Genomic DNA, 22351 nt, shown 5'->3' with positions numbered 1-22351 from the left:
ACGTCGGAAGTCTCTTCTCGGACGACTGCGACGTCGGTCCACGTTTCCAATCTGTGGTCAGCTGCAGTGGGAACTTCAAACTTGAATGCAAGGTCTATGATTTGATCTAGCGACGGGTCCAACTTTAAGGCGTCGTGGCAGAAAGCCGCGTCTGGGGCAGCTTGGATCAGGTGATCCCAGACCACGTCATCTGCGTAAGATTCCCGGGATATGCGGGCGACAAAGTTACACTTCCGAGAGATACCTTTGAGTTCAGCAGCCCATTGTCGGTACGTCTGATCGGGTTCCTTTCGACTCTGGTAAAATTCCACTCTTGCTGCCATGACGTGATATCTGCGGCGATAATAGGAGGTGAGACACATATGGCGGTGAAGGTGAGACTGTCAGGATCACATGGCTTGAGTTTCGTCAGGAGCTCGTACATACGGGAGACATTCCAAGAAAGAAAATAGGCTCTCTGATCATTTTCCTGGGATACCTGATGAATCCGGAAATGTTGACGAATCCTCTTTTCATATGTTTCCCAATCTTCAGCATCTTCATCGAATGCTGGGAACGCTGGCGGTGTCGGTGGTGAAGACTTTGAATTTCAGCAATCAGTTGCTGCTGCAGTATTGCGAAATGTTGAAAAAGTTGATTCAGTACCTGCTGCACTGATAGATTCTGCTGCTGCAGTTGTGATTGCGCTTATTGTTGTTGTGGTTCCATCTTCTTTGGGTTGTCGAATCCTTACTCATCGCCACTGTTGTGTTCTCCAACAGTTTATTGAACGTAACTTCTTCTACAATACAATAACTGGCTGTACAATAGATGTAGACTTCCGTCGATCTAGCCGGAGATGTGGTTCCTCTCGGTCGACTGGTACTTCGATCGGCAGTACAGTACCGCGGCTTCAGTGATATCTTCTCGGAGACTCTGCTACAACGGTTGCCATTAGCAGCGGACGAAGACTGGTCTGCCTTTGACCGGTCGGGCCTATATAGAGAGCTGGAGCCAATAGAAACGCGGCGTAGGAATCCGTGGCCGGATATGTCGCGGTGACCTCTGCAAGGAAAGGTTCCTATTAATCAACTGGAATCTTCGGCGTGTTTACCTGATGTCTTCAGCTGTTGGTTTGTTTCCCTCATAGCGTGGCTGTTATGCGGTGCTGCCTGCCATTTAGGGGAACCCAATGGCAGACAGGACATGAGTGTCCTTCAGTTGTGAGCAGGACCAGTGCAGCTGACGTATTACCCCACTACACGTCAACCATACCGGGTATATCGGGAGAAAATTTAGCGACAAAATATAGTCCTGGAATTACGTTGACGGTGGGCTGTATCTTCCCGTGTTCCCAGACAGAATGTAAAAACATGTAGCTCTCACAATATTACATCGCTATGTCACAGTAAGACTCATGAACAGATGCGGAACTACTCCGAAGTAAACGCGTCCTCACCACACACAAACGAAACTGAGTAAAGACCACAGTGTAGGAAAAAGAAACTATTTACGTACGCGAAGTCATATACTCACAGAGTCACAGTACAATAAATCGCGAGCTTAGAGAGTTGCAGGGATTGAGGACCGTTTGTCGATAACACTATTCTCCAAAGACTGTGTGGATTCAAACAGCGCACAACACACGCACAATGAGCTCTGTAGAAACAGGCTGCACATACCCGATAACACTGCAATCGGCACCATATTTGTGATGAAATGCTGTTCCTCTCTGCAGGTGCTACTGCTGCAGCAGTGAACCATGAGGTTTCACGTCGCCATTGCGAGCCTGTGGTCAGCTGTGGGAATACTGAAGGCGGCAGCCATTCGTCACATCTCCGAATGTGTTGCCGCTACCTCTAAACTGGTTGAGAGAAAGTGTTGAAGCGGCCTACGCAAAGCTGGAAAATTGGGGGGACGCAGCGACCTGTGTGCGTCATTAGGAGTAACGGACAAGAGATTTCTTTCATCTCCACCTGTGTGTCAGAAGACTATGGCTCCAAGGCGGCCGTTAAGGAGCCATATCTGAACAACACCCACACACACTAGCGACGCGCTCCAATCGCAGGAGGATGTTTCGATAAGGCTAACAACGTGGCACCTGCCGAAAGTACAGAGAATTCTTTATCAATAAAAACGCACTGAAATTAATGATTCGTTAAAACTACACCCTTTTACAACATCTACACATCCATCTCAAAGTATCAGATGTATTCCAGTCTCATGAATCATAACAATAAAAAGACGTCACGGTCAACAACATCTAATCGAGTATTACTGCCCCAGTAGGCAAAGTGCAAGGCGATCTTTGGGCTACATGTCTTTATATGAAAGCTTTAATAGGTAACGGCCTAAGTCTCCTCGACAAACAATTCCAACGTAACCTATCAGGAAGGTATAATTTGGTCTATATCGTAACCAGTAATGCAGCCACGAATTATCGTTGCGGTATCAGAATTATTTTCTAAATTTTTTTGCCATATTCATCCACATCTACAGGATTACTCTGCTATTCATAATAAAGGGCCTGGCAGAGGGTTCAATGAACCTCCTTCAAGCTGTCTCTTTACCGGTCCACTCTCGAACGGCGAGCGGGAAAAACGAGCACAATTTTTTCTGTGCGAGCCCTGATTTCTCTTATTATATCATGATGATCATGTCTCCCTATGTAGGTGGGTGCCAACAGAATCTTTTCGCAATTGGAGGAGAAAACTGTGGTGTCACCGCCAGACACCACACTTGCTAGGTGGTAGCCTTTAAATCGGCCGCGGTCCGTTAGCATATGTCGGACCCGCGTGTCGCCACTATCAGTGATTGCAGACCGAGCGCCGCCACACGACAGGTCTAGAGACTTCCTAGCACTCGCCCCAGTTGTACAACCGACTTTGCTAGCGATGGTTCACTGACAAAATACGCTCTCATTTGCCGAGACGATAGTTAGCATAGACTTCAGCCGCGTCATTTGCTACGACCTAGGAAGGCGCCATTACCAGTTACTATTGATACTGAATCATGTACAGTCAAGAGCGCCGCTCCTCATTAATGGATTAAAGTTAAGTATTCCACCAGCAACGTCCGTTTTTCTGAAGTCTAATTTCCTTGGCCTGTTCCAGACCTCACGCCAGCCTGCGTGAGCTAAAACACGTGCCTTTCGGCTTCCACTAATAATACGGTGTTGGCTCTCCTGCCAACCCACAACAAAAACTTGTGATTAAAATTTCATGAGAAGATCCCGCGCAACGAAAAACGCCTATGTTTTAATGATTGCCACTCCAATGTCTGTGGTACTATCTTCTCTATTTCGCGACAATACAAAATGAGCTGCCCTTCTTTGAACTTTTTCGATGTCATCCGTCGTTTCCACCTGATGCGGATACCACACCGCACAGCAGTACTCCAGGATAGGGCGGAGAACTAGACCTGCTACACCTTCTAAGTGTTCTGCCAATAAATCGCAGCCTGCCGGAGTGGCCGAGCGGTTCTTGGCGCTACAGTCTGGAACCGTGCGACCGCTACGGTCGCTGGTTCGAATCCTGCCTCGGGCATGGATGTGTGTGATGTCCTTCGGTTGGTTAGGTTTAATTAGTTCTAAGTACTAGGGGACTGATGACCTCAGAATTTAAGCCCCACAGTGCTCAGAACCATTTGAGCCAATAAATCGCAGTCTTTGATTGCCTCTATCCACATTTTCTATGTGATCGTTCCAATGTATTTTATTTGAAATTGCAATCTCTAAGTATTTAGTTGAAGTTACAGCCTTCAGATTTGTGCGACTTTTGGCGCAATCGAAATTCAGCGGATTTTGAGAGCTCGTTTCTCTGGATGGGGCAGGATAAGGTTACGATTGTGGATGGGGCCGTAATCAGTTACTCTCGGTTGCGCAAGAAATACGTTAACTTTATTTAAAGGAATTATAATTTTAAAACAATCTCTTAAAGTCACAATTGACTATGATACCACAGAAAAAAAATCCACAACTTTAGCGCTGAAGGCCAACAACAATAACCTCAAACAACAAACGGCGGAAGGCCTGAAATAAAAGTCTGAAGAACAATTCTAAATAGCACTTTTAAAATAAATAGCTTGCTTTTAAAATAAATAGCTTGCTTTTAAAATAAATAGCTTGCTTTTAAAATAAATAGCTTGCTTTTAAAATAAATAGCTTGCTTTTAAAATAAATAGCTTGCTTTTAAAATAAATAGCTTGCTTTTAAAATAAATAGCTTGCTTTTAAAATAAATAGCTTGCTTTTAAAATAAATAGCTTGCTTTTAAAATAAATAGCTTGCTTTTAAAATAAATAGCTTGCTTTTAAAATAAATAGCTTGCTTTTAAAATAAATAGCTTGCTTTTAAAACAGATTTGCTTAAAAACCTTACTGTAACACGTCTGAAGGCCTTATCACCAAAGAAGTGAAATTATTGCTCGGCTGAAGGTCATGTCAATAATAAGAGAATTACAAATATCTTTAAAACAAACATCACAATCTAAGGAATCAAGACAAGCGGTTCTCAGCAAGTGTTCCAAGGGCCTTGGAAGGTAAATCAAACGTAAGGTACGGTGAGACAGGCAGCCAAGAGTTGTATTCACGTAACAGGATGACAAAACTACTGAAACTAGGGGCACAAACGCTCCGACCGACCGACTAACCAGTCTGCCTAACGTCCTATCACCGGTACAACGATGGAATATTTTTAGGCAAGGGCGAAGAGACAGACAGCACTACGTCTTCAGAAAACACCCAAGGCCGAAGGAAACACCAGGACCGACGTAGTGGACCTCCGCGCCCCCCCCCCCCCCCCCCCCCACCCACACACACAAAAATATGCACAGTACAATACAAGAAGTTGTCAAACTACACGCCGTGTCGGACAGCATCAACACGACGAGGAAAGGCACACCACCTCCAGGGCAGGTAACTGGGGCGTTAGCGGCCACAAGGCAGAAAATACCACTGGTTGTACTTCACTAACAAGAATAATACCAAATTCAGTGATGAATAACAAATAGAGAAAGACGGCTGCAATATTTCACCGCCTCTGAACACTTCACTTGTTGGCGCCAGGGTCAGCGGCCCTGGAAGCAACAACCCGCCTGCAAAAGTCGAGATCTCAGAATAGTCAAGGTTGCATTAGCATTTAACTCTTCACTCAAACGTCCAGGGTTCGGTGTGCAACGAAGTCGTCGCTCTCGCAGCTACCCCTCCTCGATCCGGCAGTGGCAGCACGCCGCCAGCAACCCTGGCTTGCCCCTCGCGCTGCATGGACCTGCTCGCTGCTGCGCCCCCAAACGACCTCATGTCCGTTCACCCTCCCACTCACAACAAATCCAGTACGCAGACAGCATTAAAATAACCGCTCATTCAAAACCACGAGATACACACGGAGCCCGGAAAACAATTACGACAACAATTCACAATACTAAAACGAGTCACTATGAAACAACATGGACGAATTAGAAGTCGGCACGAACACAGAGAAGCCAGAAGCGGTCGGAAGACCAAATGTACGTCGTCCGCTGCGACGACCGACCGAACGACCAACCAACAGTCGTCTCCACTCAAGTCAGGCACAGGAAAGATTCCAGTATAAATCTTCGACTGACAACTTATTTCCATGGGATCACTTCGACGGCCACCCACACACACACACACACACACACACACACACACACACACACACACACACACACGTGAAAGTTGCACTACTCAAATATCACGACCCATTCAACTAAAACTCGCTGAATCCGGTCCTTGACGTGGTCGTGCACTCTCGCGACCACACCCTTCCGCCGGACAGTGGATGTGTGTCGCCAGCAGTCGGGCGAGCACTGGCTGTCCGGACCTCACTGCTGCTCTCTCCCAAATCCTCTTGTTCGACATACGACGGCCCGGAAATACTACAGGCTGCTCCAAAGATGGTACCACAGTAAGCGCTATCGATAAGCGCTGCTGCTGCTGCCACTCACGGACAGACAACGCGAGCAAACGTAGCGGCGCCAGTGAACACAATAAGAAAACGAGGCGCCACTATCGCTATTACAAGATGCCAGGCTATGATCCTGATCAGTTACCGCTTAGCAGCCAGCTATTGTTGCTCGAGCATCACATTAGCGAAGCTGTTACTTCACGTCATCAAGAGAAACAAGAATATTCATATCTTCAGTATCATTGTCGTCCAATTGTTTTGATTGTGATTATTGCGTCTGCTGACTCATCAAGTAAATATAATAGTCGTAGTGATGGGAGTGCAATAAAAATTAAGGTAATTGCGGGTAATGCTGTTCAGATAGTTTCAATTAAATGTCCATGATGTATATTTCGGTTTGTATAGCTCTTTGTGGATCGGAGTGTGGAAACAGATCCCTTCATCTGGCAGGTAGGTTAGAAAATTTAAAAAAGGAAATGGAAAGGTTGAAGATATAGCAGAAATTAGAGAGGTTTGGTGGCAGGAGGATGAGGGCTTCTGGTCCGGCGAATAAAAGGGCTATAATTACAAAGTCAAATATGGGTAATGCAGGAATGGTTTAGTAAAGAATAAGATGGGTGGTTGTTTGAGGTTTAAGGGACCAAACAGCAAGGTCATCAGTCCCTTGTTTCAAATATGCTCCATTCCGCTAATGCGACATCTCAGGAAAGTCAGAACAACAAAACGGAAAAAGGTAAATACCTAATAGGGCAGACATGTTGTCATTGGTAAAAACAAAATAAAGGAAGTCGGCAAGAGAACTAACCCAACGCTATGCTGAAGCAGCATAGGCAAGACCACCTGTGACTTAAAAGGTGCAACCGCTAGAATGTAGAAATACGTATGGGAAAAGGAGACTAACCAATCCTTAAAAAACAAAGAGGTAAAAACAGAGTAAAAGGGGAAGAAAAGAGGATCTCGGTCAGGGAGGTGAATCGGGAATCTCCCAACACGGCTTACAGAGGGAGACACCCAAACACTCACTCAGCGCCCTGCCCCAACACCAGAGAGATTGAAAACCTTAAAACTGAGAATAAGAACCACTTTCCCGGAGGAAACCGAGAACCAGAGAGACCATCCGGGAATCGTCAGCCAACATCAAAGGTAAAGTGTGGGGGAGTCTGTACTTAGCACGCAGAGCCAAAAGAAGGGGGCATTCAACCAAAATGTGGGCTACTGACTGGAGGGCTCCACAACCACAAAATGGGGGTGGCTCATCACGCAAAAGAAAACCATGGATCAGCCTGGTATGGCCAATGCGGAGACGACACAGTATGGTTGAGTCCTTTCGGGAGAGGCGAAAGGAAGAACGCCACGGGCCTGGTGTCACCTTAATCGCACGAAGTTTATTAGACAGGGGAGTAGCCTCCCAAGAATTGGCCCATGACTGTGCGAAGTGGGATTTTACGTGAAGCCGTAAATCCGCTGCAGGAGGGGCTACAGAAAACGGGGGTAAGTAACTGCTCCCCCAGCCAAACGATCAGCGAGCTCATTACCCGGGATACCCACATGGCCAGGGACCCAAAGGAAGTCAATAGAACAAGCAGCATGGTGAATATCAGCGAGATGTTCATGGATGGCAGAGACCAAGGGATGGCGCGAAAAACACCGGTCAATAGCAAGAAGGCCACTCATCGAGTCTATACATAACAAAACGCGGTTGTGTTGGGACTGTTCAACAAAGCTAAGGGCCTGGGAAATTGCAATCAATTCCGCAGTAGACACCCCACATGTGTGTGGCAGCAGATGATTTTCCATTCCAACAGAGGACTTGAAGGCATACCCAACATGATCAGCAGATTTAGAGCCATCAGTGTAAAGAACAACAGGATCACGAAACTCCCATAAAATTTGGCGGAAAAAGGAACGCAACACCTCCGGGGGGATGGAATCCTTCGCACCTCCGTGGAGATCCATCCGAATTCGAGGCCGAGGAACTAACCAAGGAGGGGCGGAGGGGAGGGAGCGAGGAAGACAGGAAAAAGAAGGAAGCTGAAAATCACGGCAAAGAGACGCAAGGCGGAGCCCAACCGGTAAACCCGCCCAAGGGCGGGAGTCGGGTGTGCGACGTCCATGGTCTGGGAACAGGATAGAATAGGATGGATGATTAGAGAGGAACGGATAGAGAGTGCATAAGACACCAAAAGCTGGGACCGCCAAACAGAAAGGTGGGGGGGGGGGGGGGGGAGATCCCAGCTTCAACCAGGAGACTATCAACAGGGCTAGTAGGGAAGGCACCGGTGGCCAAACGGATACCACGATGGTGGACTGGATCCAGCACGTGCAGTGTGGAAGGAGCAGCTGAACCATAAACTTGACAACCACAGTCCAAGCGAGACGGAACTAGAGCATGATAAAGACGGAGAAGGAGGGAACAGTCCGCACCCCAAGAGGAGTGGGCAAGGGAGCGAAGGACAGTGAGTTTACGGAAACTTCCTACCTTCAGGAGTCTCATATGGGGCAGCCAAGTGAGCTTGTTGTCGAAAAGAAGACCCAGGAAACGAAACTGTGGGACCACAGGCAATCGCTGTGCAGCGACATAGAGCTCTGGATCAGGGTGGACCGTAGTACGGCGACAGAAGTGGCACACCCGCGATTTTAAAGGAGAGAATTGAAACCCGTGTGAGAGGGTCCATGCAGAGGCACGCCGTATAGCCACTTGGAGCTGCCGTTCTGCAGATGCCATCGAGAAGGAACTAACCCAAACGCAGAAATCATCCACATTCAGGGCAGGGGCGACCAAGGGACCGACAGAGGCCCCAAGTCCATCGATAGCAATGAGGAAAAGGACACTCAAGACAGAACCCTGTGGGATGCCCGTCTCCTGGGTCTGTGGAGAACTGAAAGCAGTACCAACCGGAACTCTGAATGACCAATAGATCAGGAACTGGCGGATAAAAATCGGGAGTGGGCCCCAAAGACCCTACTGATGAAGGGAAGTAAGATGTGATGGCGTCAAGCCGTGTCATAGGCCTTGCGAAGGTCAAAAAACACTGCAACCAAATGGCGGCGCTGGGAAAAAGCCTGCCGAACTGCGGATTCCAAGCGAAGTAAATGATGGATTGGAGGCCGTCCCTCTCGAAAGCCACACTGGTAATGAGACAAGAGATCCCGAGATTCGAGGACCCAATTGAGCCGACAGGCTACCATCCGTTCAAGTAACTTACAAACAACATTGGTCAAACTAATTGGCCAATAGCTGTCAACAGATAGGGGGTTCTTACCAGGCTTAAGGACAGGAACCACAATGCTATCCCTCCACTGAGAAGGAAGTCATCCTGGAGCCAGATATGGTTAAACACCCGAAGAAGATGTTGCCGTTGTGGAGCACAGAGATGTTGAAGCAGTTGGTTATAAATGGAATCTGGGCCAGTGGCCGTATCATTAGAAGAAGATTCTGACTCACAAGGGGTGAAACATAAGGTGACAGCTTCAGCTCGCTGTTTTTGGTGAAGGAAAGCAGCTGGATAGGAGGCTGACGCTGATGCCACAGCAAAATGGGTTGCAAGATGTTCTGCAAGAACTAATGGGTCCGTACAAATGCCATCTGGGAGGTGAAGGCCTGGGAGGGTGGACGGCCGATGGCAACCTTGGAGAGAGCGAAGTGTAGCCCATACCCATGACAGAGGAACAGTAGAACCAAGGGAAGAAACGAATCGTTTCCAACATATGCGCTTGCTCTGTTTGATTAAATAACGGGCTTTAGCGCGGAGGCGTTTAAAGTTAGTAAGGCTGGCTATGGATGGGTGCCTCGTAAGGTGTTGCAAAGCTCGATGGCTATCATGGATGGCAATGGCAATGGCCGTACTCCACCATGGGACTTGCCAGCGACGAAATGGTCCATATGAGCGCGGGACAGCAAGGCTAGCAACGCGAACAATCGCCTCAGACACGTCACGTAGGACGTCATCAATACGACCCGAAAGAGAGGGAGAAAACACGACCTTTGCAGGGTATAGAGGCCAATCGGCGCGTCGGAAAGACCAACGAGGTAACCTGTCCATCGGGGAGCGGGAAGGGATAATCAACGGGAAATAGTCACTATCCAAAGGTCGTCGTGTGGCGACCAGCGTAATGAAGGGAGGAGAGAGGGAGAAGAAAGAGGGAGAAGAAAGAGGAAGATCAATGGCAGAAAAGGTACCATGACCAGCACTGAAGTGAGTAGGGGAGCCATCATTAAGAAGGCACAGGTCGTGGTCTGCAATAAATTGGTCTATAAGATGACCTCGTCTAGATGGAAAGGCACTGCCCCACAAGGGATGATGAGCATTAAAATCCCCAAGGAGGAGAAAGGGAGGAGGAAGTTGCTGAAGAAGGGCAGTTAAGGCAGCAGGTGTAAGAGTCCTACAAGAAGAGAGATAAAGATTGCAAACTGTGACTGCAGAGTCCAAGTGGACCCTAACAGCAACCGCTTCCAATATAGTTTGAAGAGGAATCCACGTGCTAGCAATGTCTGTACAGACCAACGTACAAACGCCACCAGAAGCCCACAGGGGTCCAACCCGATTTCGACAGAAAACACAGAACCCACAGAGGGTCGGTGAGTGAGCATCAGTAAAATGAGATTCCTAGAGAACCACACAAGCTGCAGAGTAGGACGAAAGAAGGGATTTCAATTCCAGAAGGTGACGATAGTATCCATTACAATTCCATTGGAGAACCACAGAACGATGGTTTAAATGGGGGCTAAACACGCTAAATCTAGTCATACCGCCGGGTCCCCACCCGTCACCGACAAGGAGGGGGCGACATCCATGAACGACAGGTCAGAATCCGGTTGTGAAGTCGGGGAAGGGACCTCCGGTGACACCAGAGGCTCTTTGTCCCGGGACTTATGTTTCTTCTTCTTTTCAGGCTGAAATCGAGGAGGGCTGTGTGGCATAAAGGAGCCAGCTGCAGCAAGATCAGGAACAGAAAGAGACCGGGCGACCTGGGGGCCGACAGACCGCGGCTCTCGCGGTCGTCGCGCGGCAGCAGACCTTTGGCTTGGAAGGTGCCGGGAAGGGGCATCCCGGGAGAGGCGCCCTTGACCGGCAGACGCCGAAGGAGTGGGACACTTCTCCGGCTGGGGAGGGGGAGCAGCGCCCATAGGAGGAGGTGTGGGAGCCGCAGGGGAGGGGGGGAGGAGAGGGGTCCGCGATGGGTGTAAGGAAGGGGGAGGAAGGGTTGTAGATGTAACCAAGGCGTAACTAGATGCCATGGACACAAGGTGAAGTCGTGTATATTTCTTACAGGCCTCTGTGTAGGTTAAACGATCGAGGGACTTATACTCCTGTATCTTCTTTTCCTTCTTATATACTGGGCAATCTGGTGAACGTGGAGAATGACTACCATGACAATTTACACACACAGGAGGGGGAACACAGGGACTCACCTCATGGAGTGAACGTCCACAGTCACCACAGAGGGGCCTGTGAACAGCGGGAAGACATGTGTCCAAAACGCAAGCACTTAAAACACCTCATAGGAGGTGGGATGCACAGCTTCACATCACAGCGATAGACCATAATCTTAACTTTCTCCCCTTCAAAAGCCAGGATAAAGGCACCAGTATCAATACGATTATCTTTAGGACCCATCTGAACACGCCAAACAAAGTGAACACCACGCCGTCCGAGATTGTCCCGAAGTTCATCAGTTTGAAGGATGAGGTCCCTGTGAAAAAACACACCTTGTACCATATTTAGAGACTGGTGGGGGGTAATGGACATAGGAATTGTGCCAAAATGGGTACAGGCACGAAGGGCCGCAGATTCGGCAGCTGAAGCAGTTTTATCTGCAACGAACCCGACTGCATCTTGCTCAGAGAGTCCACTTCGCCAAGCTTGTCTTCAATGTGTTCCACAAAGAATAAAGGTTTGACACTGGTGAAAGTATCTCCATCAGTCCTGGTGCAAACTAGGTAACGGGGGAAAGGTTTTGCCCCTAGCCAACGGGACTGACCCTCTTCCCAGGGGGTAGCCATGGAAGGGAAGGCCGAAGGGGCAAGAGAAGCAGCACTTGAGGAATCAGTTCCATGCAGAGAGATGGCCGCAGAATAACAGCCTGAGTTCTGGACCCGTACGCATTTCATTTGCATAGCGTCCGCCCACTCTGATCAGGGGCTCTCCTCACGGGGAGCACCCAGCCACAGCAAGGGCCGTCTGGCACGCCGGCCATTGCTGGGGGTTCCGATGCTCCAGGATGACGAGCAACCACTCCAAGGCATGCATGAGGAGGTCACAGCTCAGGTATCAGAAGTGTGATCCGTGTGTGTTCAGGGGGCTCAACCAAAAGGGTACATAGCGACCCCACCACACGGGCTGGCTACCGTGCTGGCTATGCACCCTAATATCAGACAACGACGTGAAAGAAAAGGTGGAATGTACTAGGAGGGCGCACGTCTGAGACACTAGGTAAGGTGCTCTTCCCAAATGGCTCACACTATGGAGGAGAAATTTTGTAATGGAGGTCAAACCCCAGAGGAGACCTAGGAATGCCAAAAGGAGGAGATGATTATGCAACAAAGCCGAATTGGAAAACCAAAAGAACCAGGAGGATAGCGGGGGCCAACATAAGCAAGGACACCAACAGAGGGAGAAGAGAGGGCGAGGGGAAGGGGGAAATGAGGGGAAATGAGGGTCAGGGAGGTGAAGGTAGGGGGAGGGAGGGAGGGGAGGGGGGGGAAGGGATGGGGGTAGGGATGGGGGTAGGGAGGGGGAAGGGAGGGGAAAGGGAGGGGAAATGCAGCCCTGGAGAGAAAGAAGGCTGCAATGGCTCGGAGCCCCGTGCTCACCACGTACGTATCCACAAAAGATTTGTGGACCCCCTGTGGGGTAACGAATAAGAAAATAGGAATGCGGGTACACTACTGTGAAAAGCATAGTAATGCATTTCCATTGATAAGGTACATTGAGGTAAAAAAAGTCATGGATAGCAATACGAACATATAGAGGTGGATGTAGTACCGCATACATGAAGTATAAAAGGACAGTGCATCGATGGAGCTGTCATTTGTAGCCAGGTGATTCATGTGAAAATGTTTCCAATATCATAATGCTCACACGACGGGAATTAACTGACACTGAAGCGTAATTTGAGCTAGGCGCTTGGGAAATCCATTCCGGAAAGCGTTAGGAAATTCAATATTCTGCGATCCACAGTGTCAAGAGCGTGCCGAGAATACCACATTTCAGGCATTACCTCTTATCACGCACAATGCAATGGGCGACAGCCTTCACATAACGACAGAGAGCAGCACTATTTGCTTACAGTTGTCAGTGCTAACAGACAACCAACATTGCGTGAAATAAGCGCAGAAATCAATGTGGGACGTACGACGAATGTATCCGCTAGACACAGAGCGAAGAAATTTGTAGTTAATTGTTTACAGCAGCAGACGACCGATGCGGGTGCCTTTTCTGACAGCACAACATCGCCTGCAGTTGGATTCTAAATGACTGGAGAACTGTGTCGTGGTCGGATGAGTCCCAATTTCAGTTGATAAGAGCCGATGGTAGGATTCGACTAAGGCACGGGCCCCACAGACCCAAGTTGTCAACAAGGCGTTGTGCAAGCTGGTGTAACGGTGCAGGCTGTGTTTACATGGGACGGACTGGGTCCTCAGGACCAATTGAACCTATCAGTGGCTGGAAATGGACATGTTTGGCTACTTGCATATCATCAGCAGCCACTGACGGACTTCGAGGTCCCAAATAACGGTCAAATTTCTATGGATTACAATGCGCCACGTTATTGGGCCACAACTATTCGTGACTCGTTTGAAGAACATTCTGGACAATTCGATCGAATGATTCGATTGCCCAGCTCGCCTGACACGAATCCCATTTAGGGGACATATACACAGATCAGTTCGTGCACGAAATCTTGCACTGGCAACACTCCCGCAATTATGGGCGTCTATAGAGGCAGCATGGCTAATTATTTCTGCAGGGGACTTCGAACATCGTGTTCAGTCCATGTCACATCCAATAGCTGCATTACGTCAGGCGGAAGGAGATCCGACAATTTTAGGAGGTATCCCTTGACTTTTGCGACCTCCGAGTAGTGACGAAGCCCACACCTCTCTCTGAATTTTTAGTGAATGAGAATATCCTGGGAGAAAACTGGTAAGCATAGTTTTCCCAGTATGTCACGGTAAGAAACTTATTGGCTGTTGTACTCGTCCGCGTCGGGCGCGAGGAAACCATAGACGACAAACGGAAGCAAAAAATATGAGAAAATGAAATTAATTACACTACTGGCCATTAAAATTGCTACACCACAAAAATGACGTGCTACAGACGCGAAATTTAACCGACAGATGCTGTGATATGCAAATGATTAGCTTTTCAGAGCATTCACACAAAGCTGGCGCCGGTGGCGACACCTACAACGTGCTGACATGAGGGAAGTTTCCAACCGATTTCTCGTACACAAACAACAGTCAACCAGCGTTGCCTGGTGAGACGTTGTTGTGATGCCTCGTCTCAGGAGGAGAAATGCGTACCATCACATTTCCGACTTTGATAAAGATCAGACTGTAGCCTGTAGCGATTGCGGTTTATCGTGTCGCGACATTGCTGCTCGCGTTGGTCGAGATTCAATGGCTGTTAGCAGAATATGGAATCGGTGGGTTCAGGAGGGTAATATAGAACGCCGTGCTGGATCCCTACGGCCTCGTATCACTAGCAGTCGAGATGACAGGCAGCTTACCCGCATGACTGTAACGGATGGTGCAGCCACGTCTCGATCCCTGAGTCAATAGATGGGGACGTTTGCAAGACAACAACCATCTGCACGAACAGTTCGACGACGTTTGCAGCAGCATGGACTATCAGCTCGGAGACCATGGCTGCCGTTATCCCTGACGCTGCATCATCACAGACAGAAGCGCCTGCGATGGTGTGCTCAACGACGAACCTGGGTGCACGAATGGCAAAAAGTCATTTTTCGGGTGGATCCAGGTTCTGTTTACAGCATCATGATGGCCGCATCCGTGTTTGGCGACATCACAGTGAACGCACATTGCAAGTGTGTATTCGTCGTCGCCATACTGGTGTATCACCCGGCATGATGGTATGGGGTGCCATTGGTTACACGCCTCGATCACCTATTGTTCGCATTGATGGCACTTTGAACAGTGGACGTTAGATTTCAGATGTGTTACCACCCGTGGCTCTACCCTTCATTCGATCCCTACGAAACCCTACATTTCAGCATTATAATGCACGACAGCTTGTTGCAGGTCCTGTACGGGCGTTTCTGGGTGCAGAAAATGTTCGACTGCTGCCTGGCCAGAACATTCTCCAGATCTCTCACCGATTGAAAACGTCTGGTCAATGGTGGCCGAGCAACAGGCTCCCCACAATACGCCAGTCACTGCTCTTGATGAACTGTGGTATCGTGTTGAAGCTACATGGTCAGCTGTACCTGTACACGCCATCCAAGCTCTGTTTGAGTCAATGCCCAGGCGTATCAAGGCCGTTGTTACGGCCAGAGGTGGTTGTTTTGGGTACTGATTTCTCAGGATCTATGCACCCAAATTGCGTGAAAATGTAATCACATGTCAGATCTAGTATAATATATTTGTCCAATGAATACCCGTTTATCATCTGCATTTCTTCTTGGTGTAGCAATTTTAATGGCCAGTAGTGTATTTCTGATAACCGATGCAAATTAAGCATCTGTTTACATCACCGTCCAATAACATCATGAAGCAGAACACCATCAGTCCACTGAAACGACAACCTGTGTCATTGTCCCACGTTAATGGACCGATCAGCTTAATACTATTCTTATGTAAAGATATACGCAACAAATGAAAAGAAATGATCGGCAATTTGATCTGAGTGGTTCGACCTGGAGATATTCAAGTAAGTAACGAAATACACGTAATATATCCGGTGGTTCTACCCTCGAACAATTCTTCAGTTATATTTTATTTACTGGCTGTGAACAGTGACAGAAATATTCGTATATAATCCTAGTTGTTATCACAGGACTCAAGAGGTGTGCTTTTTCTAAATAAACGCGATTCATACATTTCCCTTAATATCGTATGTTTAACTAAATACAAAGGACCACAGGAGCAGATGCTTACCCTCTGTAGAATCCGACAGAGAAAACGCCACCATCAGGCGAGGATAGATGAAGTACGTAACGATCGCTTATTTCTTCACCGTCACTATGTATTTTGCATTTGCCGCTTCGCTCACTTACCAAGTGTCTATCCTAACGATTTTAATTACAAAACATTTCTTTGTATAAAAAAAAAACAGAAGACATTTTTCGGTTCTATAAATTACAGTATTAATAGACTTCTATAAATACGTTTTTGAAATCACTTTGGGGGCAAGGCATAAACGTCTTTCACAGATAATGAGGATATATTATGTGTTATAAGCCCAATGAATGAATGAATGAATGAATGAATGAAGTTATATGATGAACAGAACATACTTTATGCATTCAATCAGTTACCATCTAGTACTTAATTGTTCGTTTAAATATTTTTCAAAATAATTTTACTCTTTTTTTAATGTATTGGTTATGTATGATTTTCTGCTGGCAAATTATTTTCAGAAATATTCTCATTTGCTTGAGTTGTATAATAACCAAGTAAAGTTTACTTGCGCACTGATCAATAAACTGTCATTATTATAAGGCTTAGTTTTCAGGATTGGATGAGAACTTTTTTCAATATTTACATTTGACTGAGGCAAAAGTGAATAGTTGTGTTTACGTGGCATTATACTTTGTTTCCATTCCTCGCAACGGGAAAAAACTCAGCGAGGGATAAAATTTCCATCCAGTTTTGTTTAACATAAAGTTTGCTTCATATTTACAACCGCTACGTAATAGAATTACACACAAAATTGTTTTGCTTTAATTATGTTATCAATATTATTGTACTGTTTGTTTTCAAGTCCGAGCTATTTTTGGCTCAACAGTTTACAAACTGCAGTAAAGTTCTTAAACTTAAGTGTGATACAAGTCAGCGTTGAAGTCTTAATTGTAAATTTCATTTGATACGACTCTCTATGTAATTGTTACGGAGCTCACATCACACGGTCGGCGGCTCCAATCATCTGTTCTGTTGCGGCTCTGCCGCTACACCAACTGCTTCATAGGAACAAATGCCTGCTGCTGGTACCAAGGTTAGCACGATGTGTCGCGGGCTGCGCTTCTGCTTTTCACCTCAGCATCGTTTATACGAAACAAATTAAGTGCAGCATCACAGAGACAAAACATTTGTTATCCACTATACGGCACTGAAAAGAGTTTTGCTTAGCATATTTGTCTAGTCAGTTGTTTAATGTAGTTTATACGCAGTTACTACTGTTCGTTCATTTCAAAGTAAGAACACGTTTCCTTGTTGGCAACACTGTCAGCGGTCAGAGCGCTGCATGACATCCACTACACTACAGAATTACTGTTAGCCTGTTGCACATAGTTCAGCTCTCAGCGAATCATATTATAAAACTGTCTACGACAAACGGTAGTTTAGCGTTCTTGTAGGGCACAGGTTATTTATTCAGTCCTTAAAGTTTTTGTACTTTAAACGCGCACAACCATACGTGACAATTGTGGACTTGTTAAGCACTGTTACTGAATACCACAACGGCTGACATCAGTTCGCTTTGTTAGTACCACGTTTATCAGACGCGTTTATTTGTGGTTCGGTGCGGGAACACTTATGAAGATACACTTGGTTAAAAGCGTTCGTGCATACTTCATCCGATTACCTCCATAATCCGACGCAGCAGAGGTGAGTACAGATTCACGTACTACTATGGGCTTTCACATGTTGTATTTGCTTATGCTTGCGTAGCCTTTCAGTATGTGCTGAGTTCCACAGTGGGTTTTAAACTGCACTATCTACAGAATCATTGTGTCTCTTTTCTCAGGAGCTTCTGTGTACGTTGACAAATAGTTGCTGTGCAAGTATTTTGTTCTCGTGCAAGGTGAAGCTTAATACAACACTAGAATTATTTGTATATTAATATCTCTCTTTTGTGATTTTAGCGGTGGAGCTATGTAACAAGATTTATATGTTCTCATAGTATTCGCTCATGTACTTAGTTACTTGGTTTAGTGGCCTGATGTTTACATGTGAAATATATTTCATAAAAGAAAAACTTTTTTCTTTTCGTACATGGCATCGACATACGACCTTTACTTCCATAGAAATTACGGTGTCTACGCAATAAGCGAAAATTACCACAGGAAAAAATGGGTAAATAAACCGTCCGCCGCGTGCGCGAATCAAACATGGGCATCCAGACACACACAAAGAGAAATTTTGTGTAACTACGAGATTGACAAGATTCAATAAGCAACTCATTTCCTAGATTTTTCTATTAGTACTATGTGCTTGCTTTATTTATGTAGAAAAATTCACAAGAAAAATAATTACTGGCTCCTGCCATAACTTAGCAACTACGTTTGTAAAAATAAGCTAAACATAAGCCATACACAATTACAGATTTGTGCCTTGCTTGCATAGCTAAAGATTTTTATTTCTCTTGCTTGCTGGTATATCCTACCCATACTGGTTGTGCTTACAGTAAAAGTGTGATTTTATGGTGTACATTTTAATATTCACTCCCATACCATGTATCTGTCATAAATTAGTACTTTCCCAAATTATTTTGAATTAACTATTGTACTGTTCAGAACATATTTAAAACTCCTAGCTTTACACGCCACTGTGGTTAGTCCATGAAACAAAGCGTACTTCTACTGCTTCAAAGCTTGTGTCCAAATCGTGATCAGTTGTTATACAAACATATTTGCATATATACATTAGTCCATGAGATTAGTACAGCCGATCATCTGTCCGAGACTGTCATGAATTAAACAGAAATATTTACTATCTATAATTACAAGAGGTTCACTTAACTTTGAAGGATCATGCTTTAAAATTAGAAAAGTTTTTTTTTTCATTTTTAGAAGAGAAATTCGCCGGACTGACTACATAATGCCATCCTAACTATTAATACTATATATGAAGCTAAATTCAATAGAAATTGCACCACCTTTCCTTAGGCCCAGGGAAAGCAATACGTCACATGACAGTACTGTATGTGCAGACGAAGTTGGTAGTCGGCGCATGACTGGTGTGAATGACCTGAAGGCATTTCGCAAATACAGTTGCCACTGCGCGCAGTGTCAACTTAGTTTGCGCCTATGATACATCTGATAAGGGACTACCTGCTCATGATATTCGTACCCCTTGATACCAGGCTTATGCGGTAAGACATTTGAATATTTATTCAGCAAATCAGCTAGTTCAGCCTTTTGTTGTGCTGTTAAATGCCCTGATTCGCCTATTTTCGTTTGAATATGGGATAAAATATCCATGGCATCTCCTGTATTCTGACATTCTAGTGCATTATGAACACAGTACTGCTCACCACTAGTGGATAGAGCCTTAGTTTTTATCAGTTTGAGACTTTGGCCTTCACTTTTTCGCAATACCTACCATGACATGATGTTTTCCTTAAGAAACTTACAACTTGTTCCGTTCAGATGGTCGATCTTTGCGTCCCCTCTTAGCAGAAATCCCATGCCTACCAGACAGGAAACGGACAAATTCTTGACAATGATAAACGTTGAGCCCGCGCCGAATAACGCTGCGCGAACGGCTGGGCACGTTTGGGGAGAGTGGTGGTGGTGGTGGTGGTGGTGGGGGTGGTGGTGGGGGTTACGGGCACGCCCTGTAGAGGAACTTCAGAGCGCTGGAGAGGGAGTGCGTTCTAAACTGAAGCGTACGCTCAAAATTTTCGTTTAGTATTAAGTGGAGCCCTCACTTGTATGGTGACCATTCGAAAAGCTCTGCCACCTCTGCTTTCGTTAATATCAAAAAAGAATTCCGCTGAATTGGTTTTCGCCTGGTTTATTAACCATTTGTAATTTTCAGAGAAGCATCATGAGTGCCGAAATTTAACAATACCTGTACTTTTAACTTGTTGCCCTGTTAAAACTTGCTTCTTTTGCCAGAGCACAGCAGAGTTTACAGTTTCACCTCACAAACATGTTGTGCAGAGAGAATTCCGAAACAGTGGCTCATGAAGTTTAAGTAAGGAACTAAGGAAAAGTAAGATCGGTAGCTTATGAAAAACCACACCCGAGGTATAAATATAAACGTGTACTGTCTAATATTGTTCCGAAACCTATAGCATGTGCTTTCTTCGAGAAAGTCTAGTTCGTGGAATAACACGGTAAATGAAGTTCTGCATAATAAACATAAGGAAAAATAGTCTCTTTGCGTTTTATCATTTGCCAAAATCTCATTTCGATATCTCAAACAGTTGAGGAAATATAAGAGATGATGTTGATATTACACTGTGGCTTCATTGATACGTCAGAGCAGTTTTTTCGAGATCGATGACAGACACCAAGTCCCAAGTCTAAACAAAAATTCAGTATGTTAGCTAAATTTAATACACCGCTATAATATAATGTAGTATGCACCGAAAGTTATCATAGCGACTCTTGTTTTTCAATGCAAACTTTTTTGAAATTCGTGCAGCGCCTTACTTCCATGCAAATATTCAACTATGACTATTAAGGAAATTATGTGCACACATTATCATGTAGATGATACTACTGTTCGGACCTCACGTTCCACAGTCACCTAACTAATTGTCCCTTGGCACCAGTAGCACCGGAGACTACACAGTTTTGGAATGGCATTATCGGTACACTAGTTTTACTAGTTACACTTTTGAAAATTTCACGTCACGGACGTTAATACCTGCTCCTCTGTCCAGTACAACTGTCGTGGGTATGCTCTCCACTACAGCATTCACGGCTGCCTGAACTAGTTCTTTAATTTTCATGCACGATTTAAAATCTCCTCACAGTTCTTCTCGAATATCTGTATCCTCTTTATATCGTAGCATACGAAACTTTTCATCAGGTTTCCTCGTAGGTGTATGTTCTGGGTGTTCACAAATTTTTAAAGTCAGTTAAATACGCAAGTGTGAAATTAATAGCATCTACTGTAAAACAGTTACGCTTATCAAGATATTTGTACAACTTCCGCCGCTGTCTATAATAATAATAATTTTCAACTCGTCTGAAAAAAATTATGTATATGGAATTTTGTTATTTTGTATATTATTTAGTGCAGTTAATGGCAAGAATGAAACAATGTTTAATCTTTCACTACTCTCCATTTCATATATTTGTGTAAGTGGCAGTTTTCGCGCCTTTTTTAGTTTTTCTGAAAAATGTACAAGATCATGTATGTACAATTCATGTGTGTACAATTTACATATGTACAATTCATGTGTGTACAATTTATATATGTACAATTCATGTGTGTACAATTTATATATGTACAATTCATGTGTGTACAATTTATATATGTACAATTCATGTGTGTACAATTTATATATGTACAATTCATGTGTGTACAATTTATATATGTACAATTCATGTGTGTACAATTTATATATGTACAATTCATGTGTGTACAATTTATATATGTACAATTCATGTGTGTACAATTTATATATGTACAATTCATGTGTGTACAATTCATGTGTGTACAATTTATATATGTACAATTTATATATGTACAATTCGTGTGTGTACAATTCGTGTGTGTACAATTCGTGTATGTACAATTCGTGTATGTACAATTCGTGTATGTACAATTCGTGTATGTACAATTCATGTATGTACAATTCATGTATGTACAATTCATGTATGTACAATTCATGTATGTACAATTCATGTATGTACAATTCATGTATGTACAATTCATGTATGTACAATTCATGTATGTACAATTCATGTATGTACAATTCATGTATGTACAATTCATGTATGTACAATTCATGTATGTACAATTCATGTATTAGTTAATGAATTGATTTCTAGGCCGATAATCGGGAATTATTACGATGCACGCACACAGCTTACGCGTATTATACACTTCTTTGTTGAATGTTCGCTTCTAGTCGCGCTTATTTGATTTCCTCACTTTCTCAAACAACAAATGTCGTCTGAGAGGCCCTGCTTCCTTTTCCTGGTGATTCTGTTTTCTGTTAGCGTTTAATACAGGTTCAAGGGGCCCAGGTTGGATTCACAGCTGGAGCAGAAGATTTTTCTCCATTTGGGGACTGGGTTTTGTGTCACCATCATTTAGCCCAATATGGGCGTCGAATGCAGTAAGTACTTGCCCTCGGCTGCCGAACTTCCCCAAATGGGGGACTCCCGGCTCACAATGCTGTACGCTCATTACGACAGGTTCAACAGAACTGATGTTGACACTGCACAAGAAAGCCGATTCCTGCGCAGTAAACAGCCAACTCCAAACACACACTGCCTTTCACGGAAATTATTAAATTCAACTAAAGCCATCTACCAATGAGGTCACTTGACCAGAACATGAATAAGGCGCTGAGAGCCACGA

At 45.1% G+C, this 22351-nt stretch overlaps 1 protein-coding gene across 1 annotated transcript in view; it reads left to right on the top strand.

The window, feature by feature from the left end:
• Positions 1 to 362: 362 nt before the first annotated feature.
• Positions 363 to 22351, top strand: part of LOC124775046 (vicilin-like seed storage protein At2g18540) — a 36790-nt gene continuing 14801 nt past the window's right edge. The window contains exon 1 of the mRNA XM_047249869.1: positions 363 to 374. Coding sequence (XP_047105825.1) covers positions 363 to 374 — 12 coding nt within the window. The remainder of the gene's footprint in view (positions 375 to 22351) is intronic.

Source organism: Schistocerca piceifrons, chromosome 1 (assembly GCF_021461385.2).
Source record: "Schistocerca piceifrons isolate TAMUIC-IGC-003096 chromosome 1, iqSchPice1.1, whole genome shotgun sequence".
Taxonomy (NCBI): domain Eukaryota; kingdom Metazoa; phylum Arthropoda; class Insecta; order Orthoptera; family Acrididae; genus Schistocerca; species Schistocerca piceifrons.
This window is presented reverse-complemented; position numbering and strand designations above follow the sequence as displayed.